This window comes from Ovis aries, chromosome 13, assembly GCF_016772045.2.
Source record: "Ovis aries strain OAR_USU_Benz2616 breed Rambouillet chromosome 13, ARS-UI_Ramb_v3.0, whole genome shotgun sequence".
Classification (NCBI taxonomy): Eukaryota; Metazoa; Chordata; class Mammalia; order Artiodactyla; family Bovidae; genus Ovis; species Ovis aries.
The window spans coordinates 11,744,679-11,767,731 of NC_056066.1; the positions used below are offsets into that span (position 1 = coordinate 11,744,679).

The 23,053-nt window shown below is 47.9% G+C and overlaps 1 protein-coding gene across 5 annotated transcripts in view; it reads right to left on the reverse strand.

Annotated features, from left to right (window-relative positions):
- Positions 1–8,414: 8,414 nt before the first annotated feature.
- The window catches only part of SFMBT2 (Scm like with four mbt domains 2), a 182,173-nt gene continuing 167,534 nt past the window's right edge, over positions 8,415–23,053 (reverse strand). For all 5 annotated transcript variants that reach the window (XM_027976510.2, XM_015099536.4, XM_027976509.2 and 2 more), the window contains 5 exons: positions 19,233–19,408; positions 17,958–18,124; positions 17,359–17,622; positions 16,496–16,624; positions 8,415–13,105 (listed from right to left, as the gene is read on the reverse strand). In XM_027976510.2, coding sequence (XP_027832311.1) covers positions 12,965–13,105; positions 16,496–16,624; positions 17,359–17,622; positions 17,958–18,124; positions 19,233–19,408 — 877 coding nt within the window. In that variant the 3' untranslated portion in view covers positions 8,415–12,964. The remainder of the gene's footprint in view (positions 13,106–16,495; positions 16,625–17,358; positions 17,623–17,957; positions 18,125–19,232; positions 19,409–23,053) is intronic.

Here is a 23,053-nt window from a genome sequence, read left to right on the forward strand (position 1 = left end):
TAAAGTGAAAATGACCCCCTATGTTTTTATTTTTTATAAATAATGAACAGGGAGACCTAGCATGCCACAGTCCATGGGGTTGCAGAGTTGGACGTGACTAGGCAGCTGAACCACAACATGTTTTTATTACAATTATACTGAACTAGACATTAGAAGACTATCTTATAGATCATCTTATATCTAATTTTTCCATTAAAATGTACATGCCTTGGGGTTGAGGATTGTTACTGTTTATACCCAAATGAGTTTACCATATATCACAAGCATTTGTAACATACTGAATAAATGAATAAAGAAGTAAGTCTTTCCAAGTTTAGTCTCAGCCCATGACAATCCTTCCAGCCTTTGAAGTCTTGGCTTCTCAGAGCTTGTACACCACAAAATTAAGCATTGGACTATAAACTATCTTGGATTATTTTCCAGCTCTTTCATGTACATGATTGTCTCATTTCTCTAACTTTTAAAACCCTCTAGGTTAGCTGAACTCCATTTTCCAAATAGGACAGTACACAACAAGTGATTAATTTACATTTTTATAGCATTATGGGGGACAGACAATGTGCTGGATCTGGAGAGTTCTTAGACAAGGAAAAATACAGCATCCACCTTCAAGAAGTTCCTAGTGCAGTGCGGAAGATGAGGCAGGAGCCAGAATTTGAGACGCTGTGGGTCAAGCTAAGCCCAGGGTTCTGGCGAACACAGAGGAGGCAAGCTCAGCCCCGGCGGCAGGTTTCACACGGGTGTTGTCAGAACTGGATGATGTCATAAACACCACGCACCGGGCACAAGTGTCTGCTCCACAAATCTTCATTCACAGAACCTTCTCCTTCCTTCTCACCTATCCTTGCTCCTAAGGACTCTAAGGCGAGACTAAATTAAGTGTGTTTATGCTGATTTTAAGATCACTGGTAGATGTGACTGGTATTTCAGGCTAAATGTAGGCTGGGCTGTATTCAGTTCACTATATGCCTCCCAACACAGTTTGATCATCCTGAAAATGGGGTGATAACATATCTCTGCAAGAGTCTGTTGATTAATTCTCACACCAGCTCGTGTTCCCCTAGCTCATGACTCTTGGAAGAGTGAGCAAGAGCATTCTGGACTTCAGAGACTCAATTTCTACATCCTGATACTTTGGCACTTATTCTTCCTCATCACGGTCAAGTTCATCTCCTAAACCCCATATTTCTCAGGTGTAAGTGGCTGAAAAACAGAATTCAGCTCAAACAATCTTGATGAGTCAAGAAGATACTTCTTCTTGAATCTTGAGTTTGCCTTCCAGTGCAGAGGGTGTGGGTTCGACCTCTGGTTGGGGAGATAAGATCCCACATGGCTTGTGGCCAAAAAACCAAAACATAAAACAGAAGCGATATTGTAACAAATTCAATAAAGACTTTAAAAATGATCCACCTTAAAAAAAAATCTTTAAAAATCTTTATTAGAAAAGAAGATAATTTATGTAAAGATCTTGACTCATTTATTCAGTCAATGAATATTAATTGATATTTGCATTTTAAAAATCTGACAGACATGAAACAAATTGCCACAATGTGATTTACACTTTTTTAAATGTATTTTTTATTGTGATAAAAGTTACATAATGTAAAACATACTATTTACGGTACAATCTGTTGGTAGGAGATATATTAAAATAACCTTAAAATTCATTATAATACACATTAGGTGCAGACAAATATAGTTTTATTCCACTTATACGAGGCCAAGTTCATAGAGTCAGAAAGTACATTGGGAGATGCCAGGAGCAGGGGGAGGTTGAGGAGGAGGGGTTAGGGAATTAATGTAATTTACTCTTGGATTGCAAAATTGTTTCAATTTTTGTTGTCTGGAAAGATGACAATTATATTTCTATTTTAAAATGATATACAGGGAGTGTGTTAATTCTTAACAAACACACACATGTGCACACATACACACACTCTGTGACAGGTCTGCAGAGACAGTCGAGCCCAAAATCTCCTATTTTGGTACACATTCATTACTTTAGCATTCCAATCTTTAATTCGTCTTGAATTTATTTCAGTTTAATATCTATACATGGACTCTCCTGATGACTCAGTGGTAAAGAATCCATCTGCAAATGCAGGAGACAGTGGGTTTAATCCCTGGGTCGAGAAGATCCTCTGGAGAAGGAGATGGCAACCTGCTCCAATATTCTTGCCTGGGAAATACCATGGACAGAGGAACCTCACAGGCTATAGTCCATGCGGCTGCAAAAGAGTCAGACATGACTGTGTGACTAAACAACAACATCTACACATATATGTATACGTAAAACTGCTGTAAGTAGGAAAATGTATGCAGTATCTTGGTAAATAAAAATGTAACATTTATCTAACATTTTATTATTTTCAAACACTTGTACAGATAATCTGTTAATCTTTACAATACTTTGAGATTTGGCTCCATATCTGTACTTATAGAAGAAAAAATTAGACTCATAATGATTAAGAATATTAACTTCTACTTCCAGACATGGGGTGGGGGAGGAAGCTATAGGCTCAGCCTCCCACTGGAAGCAGTTAGAAGGTAACATACGGTAAATGGTTATTTTCAGAGGTAGGAGATGAAAGACATGATCGCTGTGGTCACAAGGACTTCCTGTTTGGAGTCATGTCCAGACTGACTACCAGGAATCAGCTGTCCCAGTTTACCCAGGACAGTTGCCTAGACATTCCAGGAAAACTGGAATGGTTGGTCCCCTCCTAGCCTCAAAGAAGGATCTCCAGTACAAACCTCGACCTCATAATGTTGACAATACAGAGGTCAAATTTCAGGAGACCTAGAAGTCTATGATTTATGGGGCATCATCATTCTGAAAGCATTTGAACTGAATGCCAGCCTCGAACAATTTAAGATTTCCCGTAAAACTCTGGATTTCCGGTTCCCCTGGGAAAAAGAGAAGACAAGGCAGCCGCTGGTCTCCAGTCTCTGCAGCTAAGAGGACAGATGCATTAGCTCTGGTTCCCAGCTGCCCACCAGCTCCTTGCAGTCATCTGTTCCACTGATCCTGTGGGCACTAGAGTTTCAGTCCCACTTTACAGCTAGTAAGACACACTAGGACCTTGTACAGGAATCTGGGAGTGCATAAATATCCCTTCTCTCCTTAGATTCAGCCTAAACCCCCATTGTACACACATCAGCTCTGTTTTCCTTGACAGGGATTTCCGGATGTGGTCTACCCACCTTCTAGATGGCTTCTGCCCTTCAAAGAGCAACTAACACAGGGCTGTTCTTTTTCCTAATGGGCTAAGCTCAGTACATCCACTTAGTAGGTATGAAATATTTCTGTTACATGAATTCATGTTTTCTTAAATTTATCATGAGTGATTAGCTTCATATACGGTTCAACACATCATAAAATTTTTCCATTTCTGCTCATTCACATGAATTGTTGGGATAGCATCAATCAGCTATTTACATATTAAGGATGCTGTGTTTCAGGCTGATCAGTTAATAGGTGGCAGGTAACACCAACAGCTGTGTTTGACCGTGTCCATACTTAATCCTTCATGCCAACAGTGAGAGAGAAGAGATCGCTTTGCTAAAACTGTGGTAGATAAAAGCACTATTAGCGTGTGGTCTAGAGCAGAACAGAATACTCTTGCATTTAACACCACTTCAATTTCACATCTTTCAGCCACAGGGATTTATGATCAAAAAAGTCACAGGGGATAAAATGTAAAGCAGTTTTTTCAAACGATTTGTAGCAAACTGGGGTTTTACTAGAAGCTAAACTATGCAGAAGAGACATTTAGAAATGTCAACTAGCTGAGTGTCTTGGGAATTGTAACTTAAATGAACCCCATATGAATTTTCATATGGGCTAAAGATCTCATTTCTAAATAGTCTGAATAATGCAAAAATTAGCTTCCTTCTCAGAACATGCTCTAATACCACCTGCTGCTTGGAAGAATATTTTTGAAAGGTGATATTAGACAAAGTTTTAGTCAAGATGGCTCTGGAAGTTAAAACTTGGACACACACCCTCTGTTCAAAATATAGAACAAAAGACGGATAAACTAGGAAATTGAGCATGCCTGAGTTGTCGCTTCAGTCGTGTCTGACTCTTTGTGACCCCATGGACTGTAGCCCGCCAGGCTCCTCTGTCCATGGGATTCTCCAGGCAAGAATACTGGCGTGGGTTGCCATGCCCTCCTCCAGGGAATCTTCCCAACCTGGGGAGCAAACCCACGTCTCCTGCAGTGCAGGCGGATTCTTTACAGAAAATCGTGGCTGAACTTAAAATAAGATGAAGATCTCCACCGACCAGAAAAGGTAAAGACACATATCTGTAAACTTGAACTATGACCCAGGGGGTGTGGCAGGTGAGTGGAGAAAGCGAAAAGTTCCTGGGCAGATAGAGAAGGGTAATTTATCTGCCTTACTCTTCGCATCACCACTCCCTTTCCACACCCATCACACTGGCGATTATTAAAAACCTTCCCAAGCACAGGTGAGGATGTGCAGCAGAGAAAACTGTTGTAGGGCAAGAGTGTAAACTGGCAGCACCGCTTTGGATAACACTGGAAATACCAACCCTCACCCCAAAATGAGATAGGAAAAAGGAAAACATACTCACTTTTAAAAGGAAATAAAAGGAACCATTTTAATGTCTTCAAGGGAATAGAAGTAAGGATCATAAAAGAAAGGCGTGATATAGTGAAGGACATTTAGATTAAAACCTTCCTGATCACCAAGGACAAAAGGAAGGAAAAGAACAAAAACGGAGTGCGAGAAGGCACTTGCAACACGGGGAACTGATACGGGGTTAACACTATGGAGTTGCTTTTTAAAACCTTTATAGAATAAATCAGAGAGAGCGAGGAGGGAAGGAGGAAGAGTAAGAGCCGCCGGGTACAGGGGATAAGCAAGCGTTCACAAAAGAAGAAAACATAGGTGGCCAATAAGCAATCCTAAAGGAAATCAGTCCTGAATATTCACTGGAAGGACTGATGCTGAAGCTGAACCTCCAATACTTCGGCCACCTGATACGAAGAACCGACCCACTGGAAAAGACTCTGATGCTGGAAAAGATTGAAGGCAGGAGGAGAGGGGACGACAGAGGATGAGATGGTTGGATGGCATCACCAATTCAATGGACATGAGATTGAGTAAGCTCCGGGAGTTGGTGATGGACAGGGAAGTTGCTGAAGTCCATGGGGTTGCAAAGAACTGGACACGACTGAGCGACTGAACTGAACTGGCCAATAAGCATACGGAAAGATGTCCAACTTTACTAGTTAACCACTAGTAATTAACTGAGCTATGCCAATCAAAACTATTTCCACACTCATCAGATGGGCAAGAATGAAAGCCTCCCAGGTACAGACAAGGACGTGGAGCAAGGAAAGCTCTCATCCACTTCAGTTTTGGAGCCTTTCTTTAGAGACTCTGCAACATGTGTGCATAAGACTTGTATGAAACCTTCATGGCAGAATTCTGGGAGACAGCAAAAGAACTGAGAATGCAAATGTTCACCCATAAGAGAAAGGATAAGCTAATTACCATATAGCCAGTGGGATTTATGACACACTGGAAATGAATGAATGAGATATATTTATATTAACACACATAAATTTCATAAATGTTTAACAGTGGACAAAAATTTGCAATAGGGTGCAAGCATGGTAACACTAAAGTGTTGAAAACTCACAAAGCAGTGGTGAGTGCTGTGGCCATTTTACATTACTATGGCCATATTAAGATGCAGTAATAATAAAAATACTGTGCCCAAGAACGGAAAAATTGGAATTGTGGTTACTTTTGGTATACGAGGGAGGGAAACAGAGGTGATAAAGGGGCTTTCAACTCTATCTGTAGGATTTTATCAAATACATAAATCTGAAGCAAATATGGCAAAATGGTAATAATTCTAGAAGCTGGGTGGATGGTGCAAACACATTTGCTATGTTGAATTATTTAAACATTTATCAAAACGTTAAAAATATTAGCTAGAGATTTAACTCCACCCCCAGAGAACATGATTACAAAATAACCGCTAGTGGGAGTTTTTTAAATGGTATGAACAACTGGGTTTCAACATTGTGTTATAAATACACATGGAAACACAATAAACTGGTAATTGGACAGAGTGAGATAACAGGGCAATTTAATAACTGTCCTTTACTTTCCAAATTTTCTTTAATGCACACATATTACTTTAATAACCAGAAAGAACATTTTCAATTTAAACTTTCAACCCATGTCGTAAAGTCATTCCAAGAGGGTTCATGTTACGAACGGTCCCAATTACAGCAGGCTGGTAGGCTGCCTGGGCTGGATTATAGGAGCGTATTTTGTCTTTATTATTTGCACATTGGTTGTGCAAGTGTAATAATAGCTGCCTCCTGTCTCAGGCCTGTTCCCTAGAAAACAGATCCAGAAGATAAGCTTACAAACTGAGGCTTTATGGGTGGATCCCCAAACTGCGGGAAGTAAGAAAACTCGGTGCAGATCCCTGCGTTACGGAGCTGGCCACGGTCTCATGAGAGCAGGGATAGTTGTTCAGACACGAGGGATGTCTCTAGACCACCAGATGCGGTGAAGTCCACCTGGGGGAGGGCGGGAGGAGAGTCTCCTTGCTGGCTACATTCTGTCTCCTATGGACCACCATTCGCCCGTGAACCTGAACTCTGAGTACATCCAGGTTCCATCGTCTGAAGCAGCCACAGTCCCCGTCCCCGCACTTCAGCTGGGTCCAGGAATGAAAGCTTTGACGGGTCTGGGGCAACGGACCCCAAGCGCCAGAGGGCTTGCCATCATGAGAGCCCTCACCCCAGAGGCGGCCACAACTGGCGCAGCAACAGCAGCAGAGGCTGGATTTATCCACACGGGACAGCAAGCCCGGGAGAAGCGGAGGAACCGAACCTGGGGAGGGGCATTATCTTGATGCAGTATTTTTTCCACCCACCATTAAACAGCCAGTCTTCATCCTGCAGTCACCCAAGGCAGGATACTGTCCCACAGGCATGCACGCTGAGTTGCTTGAGTCATGTCCGACTCTGCGATCCTATGGACTGTCCAAGGGATTCTCCAGGCAACAATACCGGAGTGAGTTACTATTTCCTACTCCAGGGGAACTTCTCAACCCAGGGATCTTAGTCTCTTACACCTCCTGCATTGGCAGGTGAGTTCTTTACCATTAGAACTTGGAATGAAATAGTAGCAGCACCAAAAAACCAGTTCAAAGGGGAAACAGCTTCTAGCAGACTGGGAGCTGTGAACAGCAGTGTGACATGGCGATGAATTAGAAATAGGCTTTTGGAGGCAAAAATGGAGAAAAATGCACATTTTTTGGCATTAATTCATTCAGTTTAGACATCTGGGAAAGTGTTTGGCTTCCCTTATTATATACTTGATCTGTAAGCTTGTCATCAAACATCTTTATCACAAATAGAAATAAATTGTATGTACGCAGCCATATAATCCTGACCTAGATGCCGCTAGAATATTTTGGGAAAATGAACCATATGCTATTAAATCTTTACTAAGAGCAAAAGCTCCCATAACTAAAAGCAAAATAAAAAATTCTATAAGCAGAATTTGATTGCCAGCAGGGTAAAAGAATACATTGAAAGATGTATTAAAGATGTATGTATGTATTAAAGATGTTCTAACTGTAAGATGCTGAACAGTTAGAACTGGACATGGAACAATGGACTGGTTCAAAATTGGGAAAGGAATACATCAAAGACATGAGTCTGAAGAAACTCCGGGAGATAACAAAGGACAGGGCAGGGAAGCCTTGTGTGCTGCAGTTCGTGGGGTTGCAAAGAGTCGGACACGACTAAGAACTGAACAACTACAAGATGCTGGAGACAGGCTGCGGTTGGAAGCAGAAATTGCTCAGCACTCCCCCACCTCCGTTCCCTAAAGGTCTCTCGTCCCCTCACCTTATATGTCCCTCAGTGATGTTCCCCAGGCAGTGGTAGGGGAGGAGAAGGGACATTCTAACCTGGAGACAGAGACCCCAGGATCTGTGCAAAAATCTCTTCTTGCGACCTGGATGCTTGTACCTATTTCTGTCACTGAAGGGCAGTGAAAAATTTAAACATAGTTGCTTACTTATCACTCTCACGGCCATAAAGCAGTGTCCCTACTAATGCACAAGGTGATCATAAAATAACTGAAAGAATGGAAAATGGGAAGGCTGGAGGCGATTGTGTGAGGATATAATGTTTTAATAAACAGAATAAACACAAGTTCCTGAGTAAAAATATCCAGAACCTGCAGGTGACCTTGAAAAGTAACACAGGATTTTGAGAGCCACGGTTACGAAAACCCTATAAACATTTGCTTCAGTGCATGGTGGGAAATAAAACATGAGATAATCTTAACTCAAACCTTAAAAATAATATTTAATAACTTTCCACATAAAGACACAAACAGAACCATAGAATTTATTCTTACTTTATTAACAATGTGGCTTACAATTTTTTCAAGTAAAAAGGGGTTTTTTTCATTTAGAATAAAAATTAAAATATAACTCTGATATAGATTTTCATTTATTTACATGAAAACATATATACAGAATATAATCTTACAGCAAATCAATGACATGCCCTCTTGTCCTGCAAATTTCAAAAGTAAAAACACCAACTTTTCTCTTCTACGCACCAGAACAGACACAAGATATGAATCAAGTTCCAATACAAACTATTCAAACCGGAATGCAGAGCAGTAAAACAGCTTTCGATGGTCACGACTAGGGGTGGTTTATGCTTCCAGACCTCATGCAGGCTCCCATTCTGAACAACAAATGAGATGATCTTTTTTTTTCTGTCATTTAAAACACTTTTTGTTTTCCATCTCCCACTGCAAAGTGGTTTTCAGCAAATGTCGATTAGAACTTTTTCTTCAACACATCCCTCTGGTCCACATGAAGCACCCAATCTGTCTGGCGATGCAGCTATTGACCTACTGGTCCTAAGTGGTACCCAATCTAGCCATTTTTAAAATAAAACCAGTAAGACAGAAAGTCTGCAGCTCAGGATACTGTGTTATTACTGATCCTCTAAACCAGAGACGCTTTTCTTAACCAAAACCCAAGGCAGCACCGTGTCAGCACTTACAATTTTTAGGTGAATTCAGTGGGTCAAAAATAGCACAGATGGATACTGTTGCCTTGGGTCAGGATCTGTGCAAATCAACCCTAGTGATAAAAGCTATGAGAGTTGCCCAACATAAAAACCACCCAGCTGAAAGGAGTAAAGCAATTTCCAGAGAACTCTTGAACAGAAGGGAACAAGTGAGGGAAGAAAGAGAATCATGACACTGTCATTGTTGCCAACGGACCTTCTCTCGTTATTTAGTTATTTCATAAACCGTGTGCATGTCTCCGTAACAACTGTTTTTTCCTTAAAAACTACAGATACCTGAAAATTAACTATTTTTACCTTCAAAAAACTGTACCTTTGATCTCAGTTTTCTAAAGACAAAAGGATAGAGCAGGACTTGGAGCCTAGATTCACCAAAAGAGCAACAATACTGCTCAAATCACAGAGACTCTACTTAATGTAACTGTGTCTACAGTTCTATCTACAGAAATAAACACAAATGGGTGTTTGACAAAAGAAGTATGAAACCTCTAATGCTTCCAAAACGAAGGGAGAGACACCCTTAGATAGGGACATTTGGTTTAGGATAAAAAGCAAGGTTCAGAACTCGCCTGATAACAACACTCCAGATTCTCTGACACAAATTAAGGAAACTGAGACCAATCTTCAAAGGCTGATCAAAACCAACCTTCCAGAGACTGTCGTGTGGGCCAGAGGGGCCAGTGGGAAAGGTCTGAGTCACTCTAATTCATTGAGACACAGATCAAACACAGGAAATCATCGTTCAAATATGATCAAATAAGGCAAAGCAACCTAACAGCTGTACAGCGCAAACTGTGAGTCAAACTTTGATCAAATGAACCTAATTTTAAAAGTGACAGATTTCTCCATACTATGCAACTTTGTGGCGAAGGAAACTGGGTTTTTGCTTTTTTTTTTTTTTGATAAGCAAAAAATGAGTTCTTCTGTAATGGGGGTCATACCTTACTTACTCTTTCTAGGTTTACATTTTTGTGGGAAAGAGATTTTCCTAACACAGGACACAAACAGTCAAGAGGTCAGAGGTCGACGGAAGCGTCCTCAGCTTTAGGGTGGGACTGAGAGATGGAGTCTCAGCCTTCGAGATGAGGTGGTACACTGCACAGACTGAAGCATCTGCATCTCAGGCAGTTCCTGAAGGGACCAAGCGGTGTGGTGCACACAGAGGAGAGGACTCTGGTCCCAAAGCATCTTCTGGAAGACTGCGGGGAGATGGCAGCATTTGGAGATGAAGAGGGAAGGGGGCATCACTGGGTGGAGCATTTCAACCAATACGGGTTTATCCCAGGGGCCGTGGTACGCTGGCGGCTACAGGTGTGAGATGAACTCTTCCCGCCACAAGGGACAAAAACACAGTAACGACACAGTCACGACAGGCAAACGTTCCTCGAAAACTGGCCGTTTCTCTGAGACGGAAGCTGGTGAGCGGTGAACCCTACAGAGACATGAACGCCACCTGACACTCTGCAGCTCAATCCTGCTGACTCGAAGGGGCACAGAGCCAGCAGGGAATTCCCAGAGAATCAGAGCCGGAAGGTGCATGGGCAGCACTCAGAACCAAAAAAAAAACAAACATCTTCTTGACCCTGAAGAGTCTCCCGGCTCCTAGCAGGGTGGGCTGACAGCACCCTGACGGCCCCAAGCTGCAGCTGGACCTCCCCTGGCCCAGCACGGCCGGCCCCTCACCAGGCATGCGGGTTGACAGCACTGAGCCCTCAAAGAGGATGAGGGGGGCTCTGCGCACCTGGCCCCTCGCAAAGAGGCCGCGTCCCCAGCGCCAGTGGGGTGTCTTCCTCGGCTGCCAGGTGGGAGGCCTCCAGCTCCTCGGGGTGGGCTCCAGGGCTTACCCCTGCCACGGGCACCAGAGAGCACCTGACTCCAGAGCAACCCGCCCCAGTGCCATTCAGGGAGGGCATGAGAAGGTGACACGCATTCTGAAAGAGTGAGTGTCCCCCGCTTCATTTGCACCACATGTGCAATGGGACGAGCTCAGCTAGAAAAGGCCACAGTGAGGAGCACAAGTGTGTCCGAGGCAGGAAAACACCCAAGGCCTTTCAAGGAAGCCCTTCTCAAGCGGCTGACAGAGCTGGACAAAAGCCCCAGGACCCAGGAGACAAGAGGTGACGAACAAAGAAGGGGTGGAAACTTGAGCCCGGAGAAGAAAAATCAAACCACAGGCCAGGCCTGACTCCCCACGGAACTGTCCGTGTTCATGGGCTGAGAAGACGGGGCTCTCGGCTGAGGCGCCCAGGCAAGTCCATTGCCAAATGTTTAAACCTGCCTTAGGTCAGTCACGGGGGAGACGACAGCCTCAACCACTAAATGCGTGTTTCCCCTTTTCATCAGTATTGGTGACAGATGACAACAGAAGGTTAGCCTGCGTGATTGAGCCTCTCAAGATCTGACAGGATGCCGGGCCTCCGTATGTTGCAGAAATACAAGCAGCTCATCAGCCCGCCCAGGACGTTATTCCTGGAACTGTTGACACTCTCATCAAAGAGAAAAGGTCAAGGTAATAAAGGAAGAGAAGGCTGTGCACCCCCGCTTCTCCTGGGCAATGTGGAGGCTGAGCTTCTGCACACAAGTTGAAAAAGACATCTGAGCAACAACCAGCACAGAAGACAATGGTCCATTTGGGACTGAAAAAAATGTTAACAGCTCCTTGCAGGGTACATGTGGACAAGTGCCTGGTTCCAGAGACCAGCTGGCTCCTGGAGTCATGGATCTTTCTATAAATGACGAGCCCCACTTAATGAAAACTGCCAAGGGACATCCTACGTAAACCAGAGGCAGGGTGGGCTGCAGCATTACACGGTCTGTCTCTTTGTCTCCTTCTGGCCAATCCAGACTCTCCTCTGGCAGCAGGAGTGCGCTGGGGACGAGGGGACCCATGTCCCTGCCACATCGTCAGAGTTCACACCTGTTGCTTCACCAGGAGGAGGTCCAGGGTGATTCAGCGTCAGCCCAGATGACGGGGTCAGTCACTGGCCGACCCAGGGGCGCGAGTGGCTCTGCAGGGGTGACCGAGCTGGGGCTCAGAGGGGACCTCCCCGGGAGACCCGGAGCAGCGGCCCCTCAGGGGAGGAGCCGGTGCATCAGCAGCTTTCCCCAGTCTCCCCCGGCCTTGCTCTCCGGAACGAAGCTCTCTGCCTTCAATGCACAAGGCAAGATGCCCTAAGGGATGCAAGAAGCCCCTCTCCCATCTGGTCGCAGTTATTCAGAATGCGGGGGCCCTTGAAGGTTCCATACAGAATGGCAAGCATGCCTCCTCCCTGAAGGCTGCCTGGATGCCCACCGCCCCACCATGACATGCTCCTTCTTTCTTCACTGCCCAACAGGCGGAGCCCCTTTTCCGCAGTCATCCAAAACATCACCCAGAGCCGTGCATGAGACCAAACTGCAGCGACAGCCATGCATTTCGACCTGAAAGAAGCACCTAGGGAGGCACTTGGGGTACAATGACCGTGAAGTCACCGGAAGACCTCCTCTTGGGTCACGACGAAAAAGTCATCACCTGCGCCTGGGTTTTTGAAGCATGGGCCTTGGCTTAGGAAGCTGCCTGGTTTGGGGCAGGAGAAAGATGGGGTGTGGTCTACAGAGATGCAGGTCCACACCCGTGGGGTGTGAGCAGTAACTCACACCCTGCAGGACCACTGCTGTGGGCTCGGGTGCTCTGCAAACACGGAAATGTCGAGCAGGCTGGTGGGCGGAGGAGGCCCTCATGTGGACACCTGTTGGACGCACCATCACACACGTCTGGGGAAAATGGAAGTTCCAGCCCGGGAAACCTCCTGAGATCCAAGACGTGGCATTCGCTGGGCTGGTGGGCAGCCTGGGACCGGGAGGGGTCAGTTGGCATACTGGGCGTAGAAGGCCACCTTGACCCGCTCAATCTGGTGGCAGAGTTTGATGGCGGGGCCCAGCTTCAGCTCCATGCACTCCTGTACCGTGGGGAGTGTCAGCAGCAGCAGTGCCTGCCCGTCGATGTCCTGCTGGGAGAGAGAGCGGGTTAGAGCCGAGACAGATGGGCTAGGACTCAATGGGGCGCCTGGGCCGTGGCGGGCTTCATCCCCAGCCCAGGGCAGGAGGGGTGGCTCTCGTCCCCTCCGGACCTGGTGAGCGCTGGCCAAGATGGCAATTTGGCTTGATGGCTGCCTAACCCCTTGTTGAGAAAACCTTTCTGCTAAGAGAACACTGGCTACTGTGAAATTCACTAGCCTGGACCACGAGGGATGGAGGGCTGGACTGGGCTGTCCCCAGGGTCCAGCCCTTGGGGCTGTGGTGTGCAAGCTGCCCTGAACCCCAGGTCCAGCCCTTCCTGGGCTGTGGCGTCCCCCCGCTGCTCTGCTGTGACTCTCTGAGCCCTGGAAAGGGCTCTCCACCGACAAGAGACCAGCCCTGACAGTTCCCATCAGGAAGGGAGAGACGACCTTACCACACAACACGATCCTCCACGGGAGAACACATGCACGTGGACCCGTGTGTGCACACACACCCTCACATCTGTAACCTGCGCCACCCAGAATGAGCCCTGAGGCCTGTCTTATTTAGCTTTCTGCTGAGTAAGCCTCTGGGCTGTCTTATTTAGCTTTCTGCATCCATACACAATGGAGAGATTCACTCAATGGTGGGTGAACCGCAGTCACTGTAGAAAGAAGAGCAAGAGGGCTCAGCCTGAGGCTTTAGGACCACCCCCATCGGGCAGCTCTGCCTCTTGACCAGCCTGCTTCCTGTAAGGACTGGGTCTATTCATCTGGATGCTGTTTGGGTTACTGACTATCACTGCAACCCCTTCCAGGGCACCAAGCCTTCACATTCGGAGGAAATGGGTGAGGGTCCGAGAGCCGGCAGGCCCAAGGTAACGACAGAGGTTGTGGTGGGCAGGAGCAGACACCCTGGGCTCCCGCCAGCTGGAGACGCAGGCGCCCTGGGGCTGCCAGGAGCCCCAGCACTGACGCAGGCAGGCACCTCAGCAGGGGTCAGGGAGTTTCACAGAGGCAGCATTTGTTCTTAAACTGATGGCTTATTTAGCTGTTCTGTAAACCTCTAAAGCAAAAAAAACAAACAAACCCTAAATTCATAAATTAATCTTGGGGGAGGTGCTATAAGCCTCTTGGCTTCCCTGGTAGCTCAGCTGGTAAAAGAATCCTCCTGCAATGCAGGAGACCTGGGTTTGATCCCTGGGTCGGGAAGATCCCCTGGAGGAGGGCATGGCATCCCACTCCAGTATTCTTGCCTGGAGAACCACCATGGACTGAGGAGCCTCGTGGGCTGAAGTCCATGAGGTGGCTAAGACTCGGACAAAATATATATAGAACTAGTTGAAGTGTCAGCGCCCAGAGAAGTTGCAGGAGACACAAAATGAGTGAGACAGGCTTTCTCCTGCAGCGTGGGAACAGACACACCTGTGCAAGGAGCCACCCAGGGCACAGATGAGAAAGGTCGCCAGAGCTGGAGATGCTGGGGGGCCAGGGACAGCTTCGTGCTGAACTGTCTGTCAAAGCAGCGAGCCAAGCAGGGCGCGGGGTCTTTGCTGCCCCTGCTCCACCCTCAGCACCCAGAGCAGTTCCCGCTGGCACATAACAGGGGCTCACTGAACATGTGCCAAGAGAATGAACGGGAAGAACTGGCCGTGGTGAACACGGAAGTCCAAAGATGGGGAAAGGAAATGATGAAGAATCTGGAGGGTGAGCAGAAACGGAGGAGAAGGAGTTTGGGCAGTTTGCTTACTGCACGGCTCTGATTCACAAAAGGTGAGTGACTGGCAAAATTTTATGAGTTCTGTGTTTTTATACATGTGTGGCGGTTTCCTACATAATGTACATGTTTGCAGCATGAAATTAGAGTATAGGTTTTTTAAGCAGCTGCTGTAACATTTCAGAATTAAAAAGCATATATTCTGGTAACAGGAAACTTGTAATTTTTGTAAAAGCTCCTGGTGATTATGACAAGTCTCTGAATTTACCACTCAGAATCAGGGGAGGGAAGGCGTGTGGCTGTGATTCCATGTGCTGTGAACTCTCACACAGGCTAAACCCCCAGCTCCTCCTTGTTCACCTAAAAACTCATCCGACACCTGAAGTGACCCCCTGGAGGCCTCATCAAATCAGAGCTGTGGCATTTGGGCTCAAAGGTGAAAGAACAAATTAGTAATTGAAGGTCTGAGTGAACAAAACACCTACAAGTGCCCACAGACTTCAGGTAGCCCCACGACAGCCTTCTACTGCGACAGAGTAAACGGCCTAACGTGGAAGCTAAATACAAGTAAGGCTGCAATCAACTGAATTCTACCTATTTTTCTCTCTATAAGAGAAATAAATAGGGACACAGGGCCGAGTCTCTCAGTGACATGCAAAGATGTACCTTGTTGATCCTAAGAGAGGCCAAGGGTCAGGAATGTTTCAGACGTCTTAACTTCGGAAGGCACGGAACTTTCTGACATTTTACTATAAACAGGGGTTAAAGTCTAATGCAGGATGACTCAGGATAAGCAGTAATTTAGCCTTTCCCTCAAATCAGCTTTGTTTTCGCTTCCTTGCTTATTACCAGATATTTAGGAAAGGAATCAACAGGGCTGAAGAACGGTGATGAAAGCAGTGTTCAGTAAAACGCAGTGGCCTGAGGGCTTCTGCCTCTGGGAAGATCAAGTCGACTTTTCTCTGTTTTCCCTGAAAGCCCTGGGGGTTACAAATAAGACAATCACAGGAAGACTCAGGAGGGTGGAGAGAGGAAGACTGGCCAGGGCCGTGGGGCCCCAGGTGTGAATCGGTGGCCAGAGCTTCAGGCTTCTGTCTGTCTGCTGCCCTCCTGTGACTGTATCATCCTTGCTGTTCAGTCTCTCCGCCGTGTCCGACTCTCTGCGACCCTGTGGACTGCAGCACGGCAGCCTTCCCTGTCCTCTACCATCTCCTGGAGTTTGCTCAAACTCATGTCCTATGACTTTACTACGCAACAAGCGGGCAGCCCAGAAGTGCCAATGGGCACCAATGAAGCAACCAACCAAAGCCTCTGCTCTCTCTCCTGGAAGGTGGAGCTGGGAAGACAGAAGCCTCTCAGATGACAACTGGTCGACTGGGGGACAGAGCGTCCCCCACCCGCCAGCAAAGGCAAAGCCGGGAGCACTGACCACCAGCCTGGCCAGGCCGCCTAAGACCCCCCCAGCGCCTCCTCTCCCCCACCAAGGGGAATCCGAGAATGCCCAGGGGAAACCCGAGATGTCATCTCCATCAGATGTCAGAGCCCCCACAGGCGTGCTGGTGGGACCACGTGCGGAGCCCTGGCTTCCTGCTCTCCGGCCCCCGGTGGCGACAAGCCCCTTCCCCCTGGCGTGGCCGACTCCAAGCCAGCTGACACAGAAGACCCAGGAGAGAAGCCTGTACCTGCTCCTGAAATATTTTGGCCAGGGGCGCGCAGTCCGTCAGCTTGATGAACCTCACCACGTCTGTCACCGACCACTCCAGCGGGTTGCTCTCCAGAACCAACCTTTCCTCCTCCTCCTGCTTCACATCCTGCAGACAGAAGGAAAGCGAGAGGTCTTTTCATTGCTTCCCAGATGGTGGGACACTCCCAGCGGGCTGCATCCGGACTTCCTGGACTGCACGCGGCCTCCTCACTGGGCACCCGGGCAGACACAGATACAGCCAGTGTCCAGGGAGGCGCTAAGCAACTCGTCTGGGCTGTGACTTCGCTCCTAAGACTTGTGCGTCTTTAGAGATAATTAAAAACAAGAAAAGAAGGCATGGCGATGGTGACAGTGACTCCCACGCTCAGGAGGTCTGGGGCCAGCCCGTCACTAGCTCCATCCCTGGTGGAAAAGAAGTGGCAGGAGACAGTGATGGTCGGAGAGGCTGCTCCCCGTGGACATGTGTGATGCTGGTGCCGGCAACCTGCCAGCTGACTGTGTAACACGTGGGTTCAGGGGAGACCTGACGTCCCGATTACACATTTTATAGCGTCATAAGGTCTCCTAAGGAAGGAAAGCCCAGGGTTTAACGGAACCATGAGGACTTGCTCTCTGTTCCCCTGACAAGAGTCCCCGTGGCTTTAAAGTCTTCCCCAGAACCCCATCTTGAGGCTCACTGCCCCCTTCATTGGATGAGGAGTACCAGGATTTCTGGGCCCGATTTAGGAACTCAGCGGGAGCAGCTGCTAGAGATTTATCTTAAACCAGGGGCCCAAGTGCGCCCGGAGCTGTCTCCACTGGGGACACCAGACAAGCCAGTCCACGCAACCCACGCTTCACCTCTGCTGCCTCCTGGCTGGTGGCTGGGCTCCGGGGGGCTCCCTCGGCCTGGGGGGCGGCCGGCGCCCTCCGGGCCCTGCGCGACCTCTCCACAGGGGCCCGGCGCTCAGCCTCCACGCTGCTCCGCAGGGTCACGGCCCTCCGGGGCCGGGTGGAGGGCACCTCAGCTGAGGACGTGTCTGTCTGGTCATCACGGATCTCGGAGCCGGTCTCCTCACTCCCAGAGTCATCGTCCATGGCGTCTGCATCCTCCTCTTCGCTCTCCTAGGGGGATGGGAGGTGCGCTGAGTCGGCAGAGAAGGCAGGAGGGGGCCTGCAACTCCCCCCAAACCCTCTCCCACCTGGCACCTGTGACGCCCTGCTGGTGAGGTCTGTCCCAAGGAGGCCCAGAAGACGGACCCCAGGGTCCCACCCAGGGCCCCAGTGGCACCTCTGTCTGCCAGAGACGCTGCAGTTTTAAGTCTGTTCTACAAGTAAGACAGGGTACCAGCTCATGATCCCCACCACTCAGCATCAAAGCACGGCCTCGGCAGCAGCAGTGAAGCCGTGGCCCTGCTTCCCGATCGATCGACGGTCAGCAGTGTCCGAGCCGGACGCACCTCTCCAGAGCCTGCGGCCAAGTCCACGGCGGACGACCTCCGCTTCTTCTGCACAAACATGGATTTTCGTCGCTTCCTGCGTCTGGCCGGTTTAGGGTGTCCACTCTCAACGCGGCTTTCCCCAATCGGGGGCTTGCTGATCTTCCTTCTCTTCCCATAGTAATAAGCTACAGGGAGAGAGATGGTTCAAGTCGTTGTTAAAAGGTTACATCCAGGGCATATGTGGAGGAAGAGGGAGGGAGGAGAGATGAAAAAATGAAGGGAGAGGGAGGGAGGAAGTGAGATAGAGAGAGAAACACTTGAGATGAAGCTTCACATCCCGTTCTCATCCCGGGGAACAATTCTGACAAAATAGCTCACAGGGAGGAACCCTGTCTCAATGCCCTTGTGGTCACAGGTATCAAGGGCAGAAGTGGTCCCTCTCAGAACTGGTGGTGAACACACAGGCCAAATTAATGGGGCATCTTTCTCCTTTTCAAGTAGTATTTCCTTACCTGTTATTCTTTCCTCATTCAGTGGACACTCGCCTTACTTCTAAATTCAACAGCAGAGCTGTATGTCTGTGTTACCTCCTTAGAGCGCTACTTAGAAAATTTCTCACCAAATTTCAATAATACTGATGTATTATATAAGTTGAATGTCTAATCAACTAATTAAAACCAACTGCGATCCAGTTTCCAATGATGATCACCATCCAGAACACTTCCCCAATTAACTGAAGCTTCAACTGTTCCGTATGGAGCTCTCAAAAAATAACCAAATGCACCAAAGGAAACTTTATCTAACGGCTGGAGGCATCAGAAAGAAAACACCCAGGTGACAGACGGGGGTCCACACATCTTCACGGTGACTGTGTGGCAGAGGAAAGTCACCAGCCTCCAGACTGCAATTTCCTTGGATGCAAAATGACCAACCAAAACTGTCTATTTCCAGTACCTCCCACTAGGTCCATGAAGATGGCGTTTATAAAAACCATCAAGAAACCCCCTGGGGTAAGTGAACAAACACTGATACATTAGTGTCTGATACCCAAAGAGAACCATGGTGCAGCTCATCCAGGGCTGCGGTCCCCAAAGAACCAGAGACAGCCCCTCCCATTCTTTACACCAGGAGAGAAACGCACGAGTATCTACCAAGCAAACCTTAAAGAATTCTCCTGCACCTATTCCTATGAAAAGCTATTTGAAAGGTCTGGGGGCAAAAAAAAGAAACACAGCCCACCAACTACATCACCCTGCAGTGCAGACCCACAGGTTCCTTTCGTTTGCCACTTACTGTACTTGGTTTTGGTGTGAATAGAGCAGTTCTCCGGGCAGTTTTCAGAAACCAGCACAGGACTGAACAAATTTGGACAGCACTCGAGCTTGGCACAGACCCGGCGGCAGAAGTCCGCTACTTGGTCGGAGGTGCGGACGATCTTGGCCACAGCCCGGTACGTTTTGCCTCTGTACCTGGAAACAGAAGGAACGGTGATGAAGAGAGCATGGGCTCGCTCAGATCTCTTCCACACAGTGGACTCCTGAGCAGCGCATTCGCTCTCTAACAGCGGGGTGGGTTGTGTGTGGTTTCTCTTCCATCTGCTTCCGTTGTTCCTTATGAGCTCACAGAACTGTTTTAAAGAAATGCCCAGTGCTGTGGGCAACGTTTGTGGTGACCGAACGCATGGTCACTGACACCCAGAAAGAACCTGGGATCCCGAAAAAAAGGCTTCCACTCGGTGCATTCTCACTAGTGAGTGAAGTCAAAGTCACTCAGTCATGTCTGATTCTGCGGCCCACCAGGCTCCTCTGTCCATGGGATTCTCCAGGCAAGAATACTGGAGTGAGGAGCCATTCCCTTCTCCAGGAGATCTTCCTGACCCAGGGATCAAACCCAGGTCTCCTGCACTGCGGGCAGATTCTTTACAGTCTGAACCACGTGGGAAGCCCACTCTCACCAGGGTATATGTGACTGAACACTGCTTCAGAATGCTTCTGGAATCCAAACAGTGTCATTCATGGCTCAAGACTCTTGAGAAAAAAACTTTCTCCTGCCCAAGAAAAACCGTATGAAATCACCAATGCAAAACTAGAACCCAGATCTTCTGAAAAGCAGGTTGGATGGCTTCTTGTCTTAAAAGTAGGTCCTGCAGCCCTCATTCAAATGCTGTAAATCACCCTGGCTGAAAAGGTAAGTTCTTGGAAACAGGTTTGAGTCACCTTTTAATACAGTTTTTATAACTATCATTGGTACAAAATGATTATAAATCTTTCAGTTGGCAACAGATCCCAGGTCTTCATTTAATTCACATCTCACTGAACTTAAGAGTCCACTGAAATGAGGACCCATCAAAACAACTGGGCCTATTAAACTCTGCCCTTGAGGGACCCCCTAATTGTTAAGAGGAAATCCTGAATGATAATTGATTTTCCAGGAAAGATGCACAGAGTGGTAACTGGCTGAGAATACTTGTGTTACTTTTAGGAAAAACTGCCCGAGAAAGAAAGAACCACCAGGGAAGGCAGGCCTTGTCAGTTTCCACATCAGCAGGGCCCAAGTGCCCTTTTATACATTTGTGTACAGATCTTCCTTGACTCCCGATGGGGACTGTGTTCAGCCCCTTGGTCGTGTCTGACTCTCTGTGATTCCATGGACTGGAGCCCGCCAGGCTCCTCTGTCCATGGGATCCCCAGGGAAAAGTCCTGGAGTGAGCTGCCACTTTCTTCTCCAGGGGATCTTCCCGACTCGGATCAATCCCGGGCCTCTTCAGTCTCCTGCACGGGCAGGTGGGTTCTTCACCACTAGTATTAGCAGCGCAGTCATGTCTGACTCTGTGCAACCTCATGGACTGTAGCCCGCCAGGCTCCTCTGTCCATGGCACTTCTCCAGGCAGGAATACTGGAGTGGGGAGCCATTCCCTTCTCCAAGGGATCTTTCCGACCCAGGGATCGAACCAAGAACTCCTGCACTGCAAGTAGATTCTTTGTACCACTCAGGCTACCTGGGAAGCCTCTGATAAGAGGTTATATCTCCATAAACCCATTTTATGTTGAAAACATCCTACATTGAAAATGCAATGTATTAATAATACATCTAATGTACCAAACCTCACAGCTTTACCTGCCCATCATAAATGTGCTCCGGAAACTTACATTAGCTTATGGTTGGGTAAGACCATCTGATATAAAGCCTATTTCATGATAAAGTGTTGACTATCATGTGTAATTAACTGACAACAGAAGTGAAAACCAGAAGGGCTGTCTGTGTCCGGGACAGTTGAAGAGCTCAGGTTCACCCTCGTGGTCTCGTGGCTGACGGGGGACCGTGGCCTCCGCCCACCACCCCAGAGGGCAGGGCAGCACAGAAGCCAGGGGAAGATCAACAGTCTCACATCCAAGTACAGTTTCAGCCTAACGTGCGTCACTTTCACATCGTAAAGTGAAAAATCAAGTTGAACCATCTTCAGTTGGCGGGTATCTCCAACAGTCAGCCTCAAAACATGGCAGGGACCACGGGCGATTTGTACAAAGGACAGCACAACATGAGATCGTCACTGCTGCAACTTGTGAATTAGATATTCATGTTCAAAACCTAGATCTGGTTCACTAAGAACAATGGGATAGGTAAGCTGCCTCTGAGTTTATGTCAACTTGTTTTTTCCTTCCTGTTCTTCTGAAGGCTCAACAACTGTATGCCAGTGACATTCTCCTTTAGGAAGGGCATGTGGCTGCAGCTCCAAAGCAGGGGCCAGAGCCTCTCTCTCACTTTATCCCAGTGTGAGTCCAGAGGGACAACGCTTCACCTTGGGAGTTTATTCAGTGCCCAGCAGGGCTGCTGTAAACCTGAAGATGAGGTTTCTGAAGCACACACGACAAGTTGTCTGAAGAAAAAGGGGGAAATGTTGAATGAGACCATCAGGCAGGGCGCAGCAGACACAAATAACACTCCTGGAAGGAAGGAGGGAATGAGGAAAAGGTCTCGGGGGGTAAGGGATGAGGTCCAAGGATAATGAAAAAGACGGGGGAGGAGAGAGCCGCAGGAGGACACTTGGGGGAGAGCAGACCCTAGGGTCAGATGGTCCTCAGAGAGGAGCGCTGGCTACATTTCTGCTTTCTCAAGACCTCTTCCTCTTTCTCCCACAGCGCGGCTGCATTACCAAGGTTCTAGAGAAATCCCAGTGTGAGAAAGGAATCTGCTGAGGGGAGCGGGTGATGAGCTGACATGGGAGTCAGACGCACACTGTGAAACATGACAGGAAGGAAGAGGACCTCAGAGGGACCGGCTCCCTGACAGCCACGTGGGGACCCACACAGACCCCACAGTGCACAGAAAGGCTATCTGAAGAGGAAGATGGCTCACCATTCAACAGATGCAGAAAGAAGCTTTTTCGGAGATTCCATTATCGGACTCGAAGCAGAAACTTCTAAGAAACAAGGATCATCATAAATCCCCTCTTTGGGGCATAAATCCCAGGGGTAAACCTACTATAAATCTCCTGGAAAAGTTCCATGGCCTTGAAGAAGAAAGACCACTCCTGCCTGCATAAACTTTCTTATCTCCCAGGTTTTCTCTTAAAAAACCCATTAGTATTTCCCAAAGAAACCTATTTGTCTGCCCCTAGGAGAAGACGATGGCACCCCACTCCAGTACTCTTGCCTGGAAAACCCCATGGATGGAGGAGCCTGGTGGGCTGCAGTCCATGGGGTCACGAAGAGTCGGACACAACTGAGTGACTTCCCTTTCACTTTTCACTTCCATGCATTGGAGAAGGAGATGGCAACCCACTCCAGTGTTCTTGCCTGGAGAATCCCAGGGACGGGGAAGCCTAGTGGGCTGCCGTCTAAGGGGTCGCACAGAGTCGGACACGACTGAAGCGACTTAGCAGCAGCAGCAGCAGAGGCCTCTTCTTCCCATTCCGTTCCCCCTACTAGGTTATGCCTGACTTAGGTGTAAGCTCCAACGTCAGCATAGAGCACTCTTGCGTGTACGTGCATCCTGCCAGCATAGAAATGGTTTTTGTATTTTGCTATCTTTTGTCAGTTTAGTTTACAGGCTCCTAGGCGCTGACCCTAAGAGGGCAAATGAAGAGGATTCTCCCCGCCCAACATCAATAAGGA